General features: G+C 41.6%; 1 protein-coding gene across 2 annotated transcripts in view; it reads right to left on the bottom strand.

Moving 5' to 3' along the window:
• slain1a (SLAIN motif family, member 1a) overlaps nt 1-14,074 on the bottom strand; it is a 136,291-nt gene that overhangs the window by 101,416 nt on the left and 20,801 nt on the right. For both annotated transcript variants that reach the window (XM_063048497.1, XM_063048498.1), the window contains exon 2: nt 11,447-11,586. In XM_063048497.1, coding sequence (XP_062904567.1) covers nt 11,447-11,586 — 140 coding nt within the window. The remainder of the gene's footprint in view (nt 1-11,446; nt 11,587-14,074) is intronic.

The raw sequence follows: 14,074 nt of genomic DNA, 5'->3' as shown, positions 1-14,074 counted from the left end.
CGGGAACCACTGCTCCAAGATATCCTGGTTTCTTTCCACGGAGGAGCCTTCCATTTCCTACCCCTCCACCTCACCACTGCCAAACTTTAGTAAGTACTCCTCCATCCATCTCCGTGATAATTGCTATGTAGCCCTGTCAATAGGCTGATCCCCACGAGTTCAGACTTCTGCCCAGCCATCCATTGGATTCCAGTGGAAATCAGTATTGAAATATGGAAGGAAGTCTTTGCAGACTTGTTCGCACTCATTGTAGGTAAGAGTCTGCATTAGGCTCTTTATCTCTGACTTCTGCCACATGTTAAAATCTGTGATTAAATTTACTACAAATGGTAAGTTGGCAAATGCAGCTTACCTTTTGAAGATGATTGAAATCAAACTCAAAGATAAGCTTATTGTCACACGCACAAATGTACGTACGCACAGGTGCAATGAAAATCTATCTGCAGCAGCATCACGGGTACGTGGCATCGGATAAGTGCCATTCACAAGGAAAGCATAAATTATTCTCGTTTTTAAAAGAAAAACCCAATTAGAACAGGAAAAAACATTGTCCACTTTAGTGCAAAGTGATCAGAGTGGTCATAGTGTTGCTGAACTGTAGTGGAGATTGGGGTTTTGCTGGTTGGTTCAAGAATGGAATAGTTGAAGGGAGGTATCAGTTCCTGAACTTGGTTGTGTGGGACTTCAGGCTTATCTACCTCCTGTCCGATAGAAACAGTGAAAAGAAAACATGACCCAAATGGTGGGGATCTTTGACAATGATGTTGCCTTCTAGAGGAAACGCCTCCTGTAGATACTGCTGATGGTGGGGAGCGATGTTCCGGTGATATATCGGGCACAGTCCTCTACTCTCTGCAGCCACCTATCTTCCTGCTCATTTGAATTGTCATACAAGATCATAATGCCATCAGTCAGGATACTTTCAACAGTACATTTGTAACATTTTATTAGGTGGACCTCCTTAAACTCCTAAGAAAGTAACAACAGTGGCATGCTTTACCTATGATTGTATCGAAGTACTGGGCCCTGATATATTAACACCCAATAATTGTAAGCTGCTGACCCTTTCCACCATTAATCCCTCCATGTAGACTGGTGCATGTTTGCCCTCCTGCCCTCCGTGACGTCAACAATTAGCTCTTTTGTTTTGTTGATGTTGAGTGAGAGGTTGTTGTTGTGGCACCACTCAACCAAGTGTCCTATTTCTCTCTGCTAAGATGACTCATTACAACATGTGATTCATCCAACAACAGAAGTACCATTGGTAAATTTGAGGATGGCAGTGGAGCGGTGTTTAGCTACGGTCACGTGTGTATAGAGAGTTGAACAGGGGCTAAGCCGGTACTTTTGAGGTGCACTGGTGATGATGATCAGCAAAGAAGGGACCTTGTTATTGATCTTCATTGACTGAGGTCCGTCGATGAGAAAGTTAAGTATCCAGATGCTGATGGCAGATAGAGACCTAGGTCTTGAAGCTTGGTGATGAACTTGGATGGGATCACTGTGGTAAAGGCTGAGCTATAGTCAAAGTACACAGAGCAGGGAAGTCCAGTTGCCCAATCTGTTTAATATAACAAGTTTCAAACTGGGGTAATGAGAGCTGTTAATGCCAAAAATAATACAATAAACTCTTGGTTGTGATTCCTCATACAAATGCTCAAAATAGCATATACCTTAGGCAGTGGAGACACTCAGCTCAAAGCCTCTCTGTAAATAGATGATGCCACGAGCTCTTGATTGGACCAATTGTTGGTCCACAGATTGATGAGCATCTGTCACTAGGTGCTCTTCAATCTGTGCTTATCCAAAGGGGTCAGAATTTTTCGAAGCAAAGTGAGGCCATGTTCTTCAGCTACTGGTCTGACCATAGTTGTGTCCTATCCCATCATCAGGTCCAATTACTTCAAGACATTGGGAATATGGTTCAGAGAAGCAGGGCATGAACCAAGAACTAAGCAGATTACAGGGATAAGGTGGAATAGAGACTGGTGACATAGGTGCCATACTTCTTCTCTATCATGGGAAAAGTAACTGATTAACAAGTGTGAAATGTTTTCGATGTTCTATGACCCATATTCTCCTCCTGCATCTGCAGCAGTCACGTGAGAAATCATATGTTTCATCTGACATTTGAAATGGGCCCATTTCATGAGAGTATAATGTAAAAGTACCCATAGAAATGGGTAGAAAATATTGCCCCCATCATGACACCAATCTTTGCATGAGGTTGCATCAAGCTGTATGAAGATCCTAGGTAGGCAATCTCCAAGTGTCACTACATGCCAAGGTTCTATCTATCCACAGTGTTGCAAAAGATGGGCGCAACCATGCTCCTGGGAAACTCTATATTAATTGGACTGCATATCACACCATCTCTCTATTGGGGAAAGGTTTAATTCCAAAAGCACAAAGTCATTCCAGCAGTGGTCTGTCGAAATGTATCAGGACCTTGCAGGAGGAGTGGTGGATCACATCAGATGGGTCCCTAACCCTCATTATCCTAAGTCTCAAACAAGCATCAGGACCTTTCTTGGCTGGTGGTGAGGAGGTCCTACCTTGTCAGGTTCTTCATGACTAGCCAGAATCTCAATCTTAAGATATGCTACACTCAAGGGAGCTGTGGTGCACTTGAGACCATCAATCTGAACAGATGAGCAACATGGGACTTTGTGCTCTTCGTGCTGTTGCCAATGATGCACATTAAAACAGAAATCAACTGCTAGATGATCATTATTTGGTGAAAGGTGTGTTTTGGCCTGCTTGAATCTGATTGGTCATTGAGCATAAGGAGATATCTACAACTAAATGCTGCAAATTGGCACACTCCAAGACATAGGACTGTGTGCTGAGGCATGCACGAAAATTGGCGAGTCCACCTCAAAGGCTCTAATGGGAAAGGCCACAGATCTGAGCTCTCACACCACTATATGTTGAAGGACTGACCCTGAACCATAAACACTCAAGCTTATTACTGATGCAGTGTTTGGGAATGAGAAAGAGATGTTTTGTTGACATATTGTGAAAAGTGTCAGCAAATGTAATGACAGGCTTGGTACTGTGAATCAAGGCAGTGCAATGTTCCACATTGTGCTAGTATACATTTTTAGAATAAACTGCTTGGAAAAAAATTTGTTTCTTGAAACTATGTTTTGGTTTTCACTGGATATAAACAACTAAGTTTGCGAACCCAGGACCATTTAAACAGCAGGGACTATACTAAGATTGTTTGGAAAAGTACAAAGAAGCAACTTATTAGAGGAGATATGCACGCTGTTCCAATCAGTCCTCAATAGCGGCATTGTAAATAAAGCCTTATCTTTTCCTTCAGCATGCTGCAATGGACAAGCTGCAATGCTAACTTTAGCAACTTCCAACCTCAGCTTCATTTGCCATTTTTCTTTGGTAGTTGATTCGTATTGAATGAATTTTAGCAGAGTGTTAAGGTAGGAGTAGACAGTGATATTTTCCAGGACTTCAACCAACAGGAACTTGCATATGAGAGGGTTTCCATCTGCCTGTTGTGCCATCTGCCAGTTTGGGGTATTTCGATATCTCCCCTGCATTTTTTTACGTCCTATAAATGGAATAAATGTGTTATTAGTTAATGCCTTCAATCCCATTACTCCTGCCACCATGGATATTTACTGATCCCAATTTTTCATCCTTCCAACTTTAACAGGATGTCTACTTGACCATTTGGTTTCAATCCAGAGGACAAGCCCACAAACAAGGTATTAATTTCCTTTCTCATATTATCAGCCAACTCTGTGGTTCCAACACCTATTATTAAAGTTGGATCTCAATTAACTTCAAAATTTTTCTCATTATGGCATTGTTCTTACTGCAGCAGCAAGGAAACTTGCAGAGTTCTTTACCCGGCAAATCCCACGGTGATATTCAATAGTAGTCCTGATCTTAATCTCTCAAGGATATGTGAATCTGAGACAATGATTCCCATCTTAAAGGATGAGACTTGATCAGAAATGCTTCCAATAATACCATATTCATTACGGAGATTGTGGAGGAGATTAATAACAACCTTTGCAAGTTCTTTGCTGGGAAATGAACCTGGTCGGGTGTCAGATCTCACAATGGGAGAGCATTTTGGAGATAGTGATCATAATTCTATCTTCTTTACCATAGCATTGGAGAGAGATAGGAACAGACAAGTTAGAAAAGTGTTTAATTGGAGTAAGGGGAATTATGAGGTTATCAGGCAGGAAACTGGAAGTTTAAATTGGGAACAGGTGTTCTCAGGGAAAGGTACAGAAGAAATGTGGCAAATGTTCAGGGGATATTTGTGTGGAGTTCTGCATAGGTACATTCCAGTGAGACAGGGAAGTTATGGTAGGATACAGGAACTGTGGTGTACAAAGTCTGTAATAAATCTAGTCAAGAAGAAAAGAAAAGCTTACAAAAGGTTCAGAGAGTTAGGTAATGATAGGGATCTAGAAGGTTATAAAGCTAACAGGAAGGAGCTTAAAAAGGAAATTAGGAGAGCTAGAAGGGGCTATGAGAAGGCCTTAGTGGGCAAGATTAAGGAAAACCCCAAGGCATTCTACAAGCATGTGAAGAGCAAGAGGATAAGATGTGAAAGAATAGGACCTATCAAGTGTGACAGTGGGAAAGTGTGTATGGAAATGGAGGAAATAGCAGGGGTACTTAATGAATACTTCAGTATTCACTATGGAAAAGAATCTTGGTGATTGGAGTGCTGACTTGCAGCAGAGTGAAAAGCTTGAGCATGTAGATATTAAGAAAGAGGATGTGCTGCAGCTTTTGAAAAGCATCAAGTTGGATCAGTCACTGGGACCGGATGAGTTGTACCCCAAACTACTGTGGGAGGCGAGAGAGGAGATTCTTGATCCTCTGATGATTCTCTTTGCATCATCAATGCGGACAGGAGAGGTTCTGGAGGATTGGAGGGTTGCGGATGTTGTTCCTTTATTCAAGAAAGGGAGTAGAGATAGCCCAGGAAATTATAGACCAGTGAGTCTTACTTCAGTGGTTGGTAAGTTGATGGAGAAGATCCTGAGAGGCAGGATTTATGAACATTTGGAGAGGTATAATATGATTAGGAATAGTCAGCATGGCTTTGTCAAGGGCAGGTCGTGCCTTACAGGCCTGATTGAATTTTTTGAGGATGTGACTAAACACATTGATGAAGGAAGAGCAGTAGGTGTAGTGTATATGGATTTCAGCAAGGCATTTGATAAGGTACCCCATGCAAGGCTTATTGAGAAAGTAAGGAGGCATGGGATCCAAGGGGACATTGCTTTGTGGATCCAGAACTGGCTTGCCCACAGAAGGCAAAGAGTGGTTGTAGACAGGTCATATTCTGCATGGAGGTCGGTGACCAGTGGTGTGACTCAGGGATCTGTTCTGGGACCCTTACTCTTCGTGGTTTTTATAAATGACCTGGATGAGGAAGTGGAGGGATGGGTTAGAAAGTTTGCTGATGACACAAAGGTTGGAGGTGTTGTGGATAGTGCAGAGGGCTGTCAGATGTTACAGCGGGACAATGATGGGATGCAAAACTGGGCTGAGAAGTGGCAGCTGGAGTTCAACCCAGATAAGTGTGAAGTGGTTCATTTTGGTAGGTGAAATACGATGGCAGAATATAGTATTAATGGTAAGATTCTTGGCAATGTGGAGGATCAGAGGGATCTTGGGGTCCGAGTCCATAGGACGCTCAAAGCAGCTGCGCAGGTTGACGCTGTGGTTAAGAAGGCATACGGTGTATTGGCTTTCATTAATCGTAGAATTGAATTTAGGAGCCGAGAGGTAATGTTGCAGCTATGTAGGACCCTGGTCAGACCCCACTTGGAGTACTGGGCTCAGTTCTGGTCGCCTCACTACAGGAAGGATGTTGAAGCTATAGAAACGGTGCGGAGGAGATTTACAACAATGTTGCCTGGATTGGGGAGCATGCCTTATGAAAACAGATTGAGTGAACTCGGCCTTTTCTCCTTGGAGCGACGGAGGATAAGAGGTGACCTGATAGAGGTGTATAAGATAATGAGAGGCATTGATCGTGTGGATAGTCAGAGGCTTTTTCCCAGAGCTGAAATGGTTGCCACAGGAGGACACAGGTTTAAGGTGCTGGGGAGTAGGTACAGAGGAGATGTCAGGGGTAAGTTTTTTACTCAGAGAGTGGTGAGTGCATGGAATGGGCTGCCGGCAATGGTGGTGGAGGCGGATACGAAAGGGTCCTTTCAGAGACTTCTGGATAGGTACATGTCTAGTAATTTCTAAGGTAGGGACATGTTTGGCACAACTCTGTGGGCTGAAGGGCCTGTATTGTGCTGTAGGTTTTCTGTTTCTATGTTTCTATGTTCCAGCACTTAGCTTCTTCACCTTATGGTCAACTACAGAGCTTGTGGTGGACTCAACAGATACTTCCCTGACTCCTCCTTACAGAAGTCTGTGATCTCATTCTTGTGAAGCTGATCATAGTTAACGTGGAAGATTTGGCTTTTCTAACTCATCCACTTTCAATGGAAGTTTCAGGATTTTCACAGAGGTCTCAACAGTCTGCTCTTTGATCATGGCAATTGATCAACATACCATTTCTCAGAATAACTGTACCATTTCTACTCAACAGCTATAGCACCAGGAGGGCATGTGGGTTAGGAGACCTTTTTTGCTGCAATTTGCAGATCAGGGCTATTAAAGGTCATGGTCCAGGAGCATCTCGAATGCCCATGGCCATTTTCTACCTCTCACACTGAAAGTGTTAGAGAAACACAGAGTAAGAAAGTAGTGCAAGATGCGTAACATCTGGTGTCCAACCAGAAAAATTGTGGATGATGTTTTAAATACTTGTGTGCAGCACAGTTCTGTAGCAGCTGTACATATCACTATCTCCAATAATGTATATCATTGCAGTTTGGTCTGGCAACTGCTCTGCTCAAGGACACAATTAAACTGCAGAGAGTTGTGGACACATCTCAGTCCATCTCAAAAACCAGCTTCCCAGTCTGTCTTTCTGCTGCTTCAAGAAAGAACCAACATAACTGAAGACCCCTCTCAACCTGGAAATTCTCTCTTCTCTACTCCTATGCTCTTCCATAAGGCAGAGGATATAAAAGCTTGAAAATGCACAAGACCACACTCCAGAACAGCTTCTTTTCTGCTATTATAAGACTTTTGAAAGGACATTCTGTATGATTCAGATGAACTCTTGACCTCACAATTTACCTTGCCATGGCCCCTGGGCCTCAGTGCCTACCTGCACTGTACTTTCTCTGCAACCGTTCCTATATTCTGCACTCTGTGTTTGTTTTCTCTTTGTATACCTCATTGTACTGATATTTTGACATGATCTGTTTAATGACACGCAAAACAAAGTTTTTCACTGGATCTTGTGACAATAATAAACCAATTACCAACTACCAGTTATTTTTGGTGGAAAGATTGATATTGAACATAAACATTAATGCATTTTTAACAAACCTGCTACTTAACCACCTTCTGCATCGTCACCATGATCAACTTCTATGTAGCTAAAGCTCTTTTCCCATTGAGGTTCTAGAGTATAAATTAGAAGCTATGTGGTTCATTGTTCCACAGCAATCTTTAGTCCCAATCTCCCAGCACTCTGCAGCTTTGACATTATATGCCTTTGAATATAGTGGAAGTGCCTTGGACAACAAGTTTCTAAGCCCACCTGTTCTTTGGGTGGAGAAGCAACTTCTAAAGTTCCCCTCTAAGCCTCCTTCTACTCAGTTTTAAAATATGTGCTAAGGCCTTCTCTTTCAGTCTGTCCAGAGTTCTCATGTTTTTACATGTTTCAGTTAAAGCTCCCCATTGAGTTGAGGCTGACCAAAGACATGAGGCCAAAATAACAGATTACTGAGATGCATGCCACTCTTTGTGAGTTAGTGGTGTTGAGCAAATCAGTCAGTTTGTCTTGGGAGTAGAACTGTTCCCTAACCTCTCCAGTGATTTGCCTGAATTGCACTTCACGGACCCAAGGACCCAACTGTGGTATAATTTGGTCACGAAGAATGAATGACTGGGAATCAGAAGCCAAGAGTGCAAGTAGATATCCACTTACTTGCTGTGCTGTGGAGAACTGCTGCAATGTAAATATCCCATGGCAGCTATCAGGATGTTGGGTACATTGTGGCAATTGACTCGGCAATTTCCAAATTTGCACTTCAATGAAATACAAGTTCTCATCATTGAGGAAAGTGAGGGTTCGAGGTGTTGTGGATGCTGTCAATGATTCTCCGAACCTGGCTGAAGGAAGTCTGTAAACCAGTTTGGCCTAGACCTAATTCCAGTGCTCCAGCTGTGTTCAACTGCTCCAACTCTTAACTGCTTCTTCATGGACAAATAGGGATGAATAACTACACTCAGTCCCTGGGTTACCAACGTCCGACTTACGGACAACTTGTACTTACAGACCGCCATAAAGCTTATTAAATTAAAAATTCGTTGGCTCGAGGAAGGAGAACGCCGTCCGCCATTTTAAGTCGATTCACGTTCCCGTTAACACTGTGTTAAGTGTGTAATTTTGTATTTGGCTTAAATTTTTCTTAGCAAGATTCACCCTGACCCCCCTTTTCCAGTCATCATCACCCCCACTTGTCCCATTTAACCTGTCTCGGTGCGAGTGGGCTTTAGGACTCAGGAGAGCTCAGGACCCGCCACCCGTGGCTGCTGCTGAATCCGCAGTGTTTCTGTTCCGTTGACGGACGCGGTAAACCAGTTAAATTTATGGATTGATAATACCCATCTCATGTTTATTTCACTCTCCGCACAATCATATTCACAGGGACTTTAATCAAAGTCTCTGTATAATCAAAGAAAACGATCATGATTGACAATAAAGTGGAAATAATAAAGCAATTGGAAGGAGATGAAATACCATCGGTCATTGGAAAAGCATTAGGCTACAGTCAGTCAACGATCGGAACAATTTTAAAGGATGAAGTGAGAATAATAGAGCATTATGTACCTGTTCCGACTTAGATACAAATTTGACTTAAAGACAGACTTAGGAATGGATCTTGTTCGTAACCCCGGGACATCCTGTAATGCCAGCAAATGGAAGTCCACTTCTATCTATCAGCTCCATTTTCTTCCCATCTTGGTTAGTAAGACAGATATCAGCCCCAATAAATTGATAAGGTACACTAAACCAAAATTATTATACTATATTGTGTTCTAAATAGCTTACATGTTGCCTTTGCTGTCTTTCCTTGTTCTGACATTCTGAAACACGCAAAACCTTTCAATGTTACTGAGACATTGCTTTGGTTGTCAAAACTGATGGCAATTTAGCAAGGCAGGAAGCATTCTAAAGTGCAATACTTATTCCCCAAAATAAATGAAAATTACTTTACTATCTCTCTCGGGCAAAATGAATAACTCACTCATACGTGCTGTGGCATTGTGGTTATATTACAGAGTGAGTAATGCACAGACTTGCAGTAATGACTGGGGAGTCAAATGAATCAAATCCCTCCATGGTAGCTAGGAAAATTAAATCAAAACCAGTTACTGAAATAAATCTGAAATTAAGGCCATAAGGTCAATATATAAGAGCAGAATTAGGCCATTTGGCCCATCAAGTCTGCTCCATTATTTCTTCACGGCTGATCCATTTTCTTTCTCTGCCCCAGTCTCCTGCCTTCTCCCTGTACCCCTTCATGCCTTCACTGATCAAGAATCTATTAACCTCTGCCTTAAATATATGTAAATCCTAGCCTCCACAGCTGCCTATGACAACAAATTCTAGATTCACCACTCTCTGGCTAAAGTAATTCCTCCTCACCTCCAATCTAAGAGGATGAGCCTCTGCTCTGAGCCTGTGTCCTCTGGTCCTAGACTCTCCCATCATATGAAACATCCTCTCTACATCCACTCTATTGAGGCCTTTCACCATTCCAAAGGTTTCAATTATATCACCCCTCGTTCATCTGAATTCCAATGAATACAAGCCTTGAGCCATCCAACATTCTTCATACGACAAGCCGTTCAATCCTGGAATTATTTTTGTGAACTTCCTTCGAACCCTCTCCTGTGTCAGCCCATCCTTTCTGAGATAAGGGGCCCAAAGCTGCTCACAATACTCCAAGTGAGGCTTCACCAGCACTTTGCAATACCTCAACATTAAACCTTTAAATAGCATTTGTGTTTGTCAAAAAGCTAGTTGAGTTAGAAACGTCACCAACGACCTGAGGGAAATAATTTTGCCTTCCTCACCCTGTGTCCCCAATCCAAGGCTACTTTGCAAGGTTGACCTTTGCGAAGTCGCCTTGCCCTCATTAATTCCAAACCACCATAATTCAAAAGTCCGCTCACTGCTATCACACCCCAAGCCTGCAACACTGACTGAACTCTGCTCTGGTTCTATCTCATTAGCTCTCCCTGTTCTGCAATAAAAAAGACAATCCACGTAGCCCCAGGTGCGGACACATTAACTTTGTAAAGATTTTGAAATATCTATCATTTGTCTAACTTTACAGAGCATTACTTATCCCAATGTTCAATGTAATAAAAGAGAGCACAAAGACTTTTATAACCATTCAAATATAAATGTATTATTACTTAAGAGGTAAAGCCAAGTAATAAAAGCTCTTTTGATTTACTACAGAGCTGCCCATGGTTTCAAACCCTTACAAAGAACTTATTATGATGTAAAACAACAAGACTACTATTCAAAATTAATCAGATACTGCAAAACCCTTTCTGTCACCAGTCGTGAATAATAACATTCCAAGCAATTTTAATTCATTCTTTTGAGTGTTAATGTTAAAGAGGAGCTCTGATAGGCATAGGTGATCATTCAACTGATTATACCTCTATACTGTATATGAACTTTCAACTACATCCAAATTCAACACCTCAAATTAAAATTTAATATTTCCTCGCACAAGAGATGATATCAACAATGCAAATTAGTACCTCTGGACAGTTCTGAGTGACACGGGTAAAAGTTCAATAATGTGAAACGTAACACTAGCCACTTACGCGGGTGGACCTGCTAAATGTTCTTAGATTTTCCTGTTTATATTATCTATAGATTGATGGTTTGATCACTGCAGTTGCTCCTGGTGCTCAGGTTTTTAACAATGCCACACCAAAAAATCGAGTATAGCTATACATTTCAAAGTTGGACACGGGTAAATTAGTAAGGGCTTCAACAGACATCAACTTGGAGAATTGTTATGTACGGATCAGTGAGGAAAAATGAGGCTAGCCTTACCAACAAAATCAGAAAGCAGGTTTCCTGCATTTATTGCATTTTTCCATTAAATTACCTTAAAGTATTCATAATGATGCATTTTTAGAGTAATACAGGGATTACAAGGGATTGTCCTCTTATTAATGAAAACTGAAGCAGTTACTTATTCACGTTATATATGTTAGCTTATTCAAAGATGACATGGCTGTCAGTAGCAAAACCTGAGTAATGTGTGTATATTGTTCTCACCTTGGTCAAGTCTGAAGCACAACGATCGCTTAGCGGCTTCAACCTCATGGCCGGGATGGTCAAGCACCTGTCTACTCCACTCAAGTGGGCTCATGGCTTTCTGTTCCATGGTCAGCTGCCTTCTTGGTGAAACATACAACCTACAATGAAAGCACATCACTCACAGTCATCTCGCACAGTAGTTAAGTCAGATCACGATTAATTTGTAATTTGACAAACATATGGGTAGTGTAGCAATAGTTTATTTCAACGCCAGTCAGTCAGGGCAAGAGGAAATGCATTAATGAAAACTGAAGTAAACTATTATCTTTGGAAGAGCTCAAATCTATCAATGACCTTTGATAGCTTCTGTGCATTTAACAAGAAAAGTCAAGCTCCCCAGAGTCCTATCAGATGGGCAAAGATGACAGTCCCACACATTAGGGCAAAGAAAGAAAGACATTATAGAGGATGTTCCTGGCTGTAAAGAGAAAGAGGAATAATGCACAATGGTTACAGTCGCAAGCAGTGCCATTAGTGACATTGATTAAGTGTCTCTGAGTGGATAGGGTGAACACTGAGCTTCAAGGGATTCAAACAAGAATCCCAAGGGAAACCTACATCCAAACACTCAACAGAAATGAATTGATTGAACCCGACCAGCCGCTTCCTCCAGTAATCTCTGTGTGTTGCTATGAAAATATCTTTGGATGAATATGAGGTTAGACAAGTCAATCCCACCAAATTATCTTTTTCCAATATACTCCTGACTAGAAAGAGGGGAACAGCTTCTTCCTTTCTACCATCAGATTTCTGAATGGACCTTGAACCCATGAACACTACCTCACTGCTTTTTTTGCACTACATATTTAATTTAACTATTTAATATATGCTTACTGTAATTTGCAACTTTTATTATCATGTATTGCATTGTACTGCTGTCATAAAAGCAACAAATTTCAAAAGCAACACCAGTGAGATTAAACCTGATTCTGATTTTTTTTTAAACAAACAAGCACAAAGCTCATTTTCAGACCAATCATTAAAGATAGAATCAGAAGACTTGGAGGTCTATGGACATGTATGACTATATGGCAAGTCTAAAACTAATACATACATGAAGTGAAAATTATCTGTAAAATAGTGAAAGTAAACTTTTAGAAAGGTATTCTTAATTACTCTTTTCTGATTAGGAATGCTCAACATCGTGTACTTAACGTTAAAAACCTTGCGTACTAACTATGAGTATTAAGATGAACAATTACTTGTGTATTGCCATGAGCTTTCATCTACTGCAGTGGCAATCTCTAACATCAGCTAACAATATTCCCTGCCCCCATCTCACATCCCCAACAACGTAATATCATGACAACCTTTCCCTCAATGTCAGCAAAGCAAATAAACTGGTCACTGGCTTCATGAAGGGGGCTGGTGTACATGCTTCTGTCTAAATCAATGGGGTTGTGGTTAAGACAGTTGAAAGCTTCAAGTTTTAAGAGTGAGCATCACTAATAGTCTATCCTGGTCCAACCACACAGACCTCACAGCCAAAAAGGCTAAACAAAGCCTTTATTTCCTTAGAACGTTAAAGAAATTTGGCATTTCTCCGTTGAAGCTTAACAACTTTAATCGATGCACCATAAAAAGCATCCTGTCTGGAATGGCAACTGTTCTGCATATGACTGCAAGAAACTGCCAAGAGATGTGGACACATCTCAGCGCATAACAGAAACCAGCCTTCTTCTTGGATTCCGCCTATACTTCTCGCTGCATCAGTAAAGTAGTCAGCGTAATCAAAGACCCCACCCGCCATGAACATTCTCTTTTCTAAAAGCATGTACCACCAGGTTCAACTGCACTTTCTAACTCACTGTTATAATACGTGGATTCCAGTTAACTGGAGCACAACAGGCCAGTACATTTTGGCCCAGTTAAGCAGCTGCCCCAATTATCTGAAGTTTCATGCAAATAGTTAAAAAGGTATAAAAAAGACAAATTGAGTAACAAATTGTGTATTTAAATGAAACAAATTAGAACACTACCAATAGTACTACAGTGCTATAAAACTGGGCTCAGGCGTAACCGCTCCTTTTTGTACAGATCATACCTTCCCCAGAAAAGACCCCAACGATCCAGATATCTGAAAGACCACTGCCACCACCTCCGCATCAAGTTCTCAGCCACACATTCCTGTGACGAATCATCCTATTCTTACCCTCACTGGCATGTGGCACAGGCGTGGTAACCCGGAGATTACTACCCTGAGGATCCTGCTTTTCAGTTTACTGCCTAACTCCCTAAGAGTTAGGAAGCAACCAGTGATTCAAAGGAGATCTTCTGTCAGTCCAGCAACATAGCACTGACACTGCAGAGAGGATCGGGATTCACTTCACATCCAGCCCTTGGATTAATGCCAGGGAGAACTTGAGTAAGGCTTTGACACCCGAGATTGATTCTAAAGGTTAGGGACCATGGGTTCCAAGGTATGTTATCAAACTACATCCAAAATCGGCTAATAGGAGATGGGTGATGGTAGAGGGTCGTTTTTACATTTAGATGCCTCTGACTGGCGATGTCTAACGAGGTCTGGTGCTGGGAACCTTGCTGTTTGCAATGTACACCCAGTGACCACTTTATTTGGTACCTCTT

Source organism: Mobula hypostoma, chromosome 5 (assembly GCF_963921235.1).
Source record: "Mobula hypostoma chromosome 5, sMobHyp1.1, whole genome shotgun sequence".
Classification (NCBI taxonomy): Eukaryota; Metazoa; Chordata; class Chondrichthyes; order Myliobatiformes; family Myliobatidae; genus Mobula; species Mobula hypostoma.
This window is presented reverse-complemented; position numbering and strand designations above follow the sequence as displayed.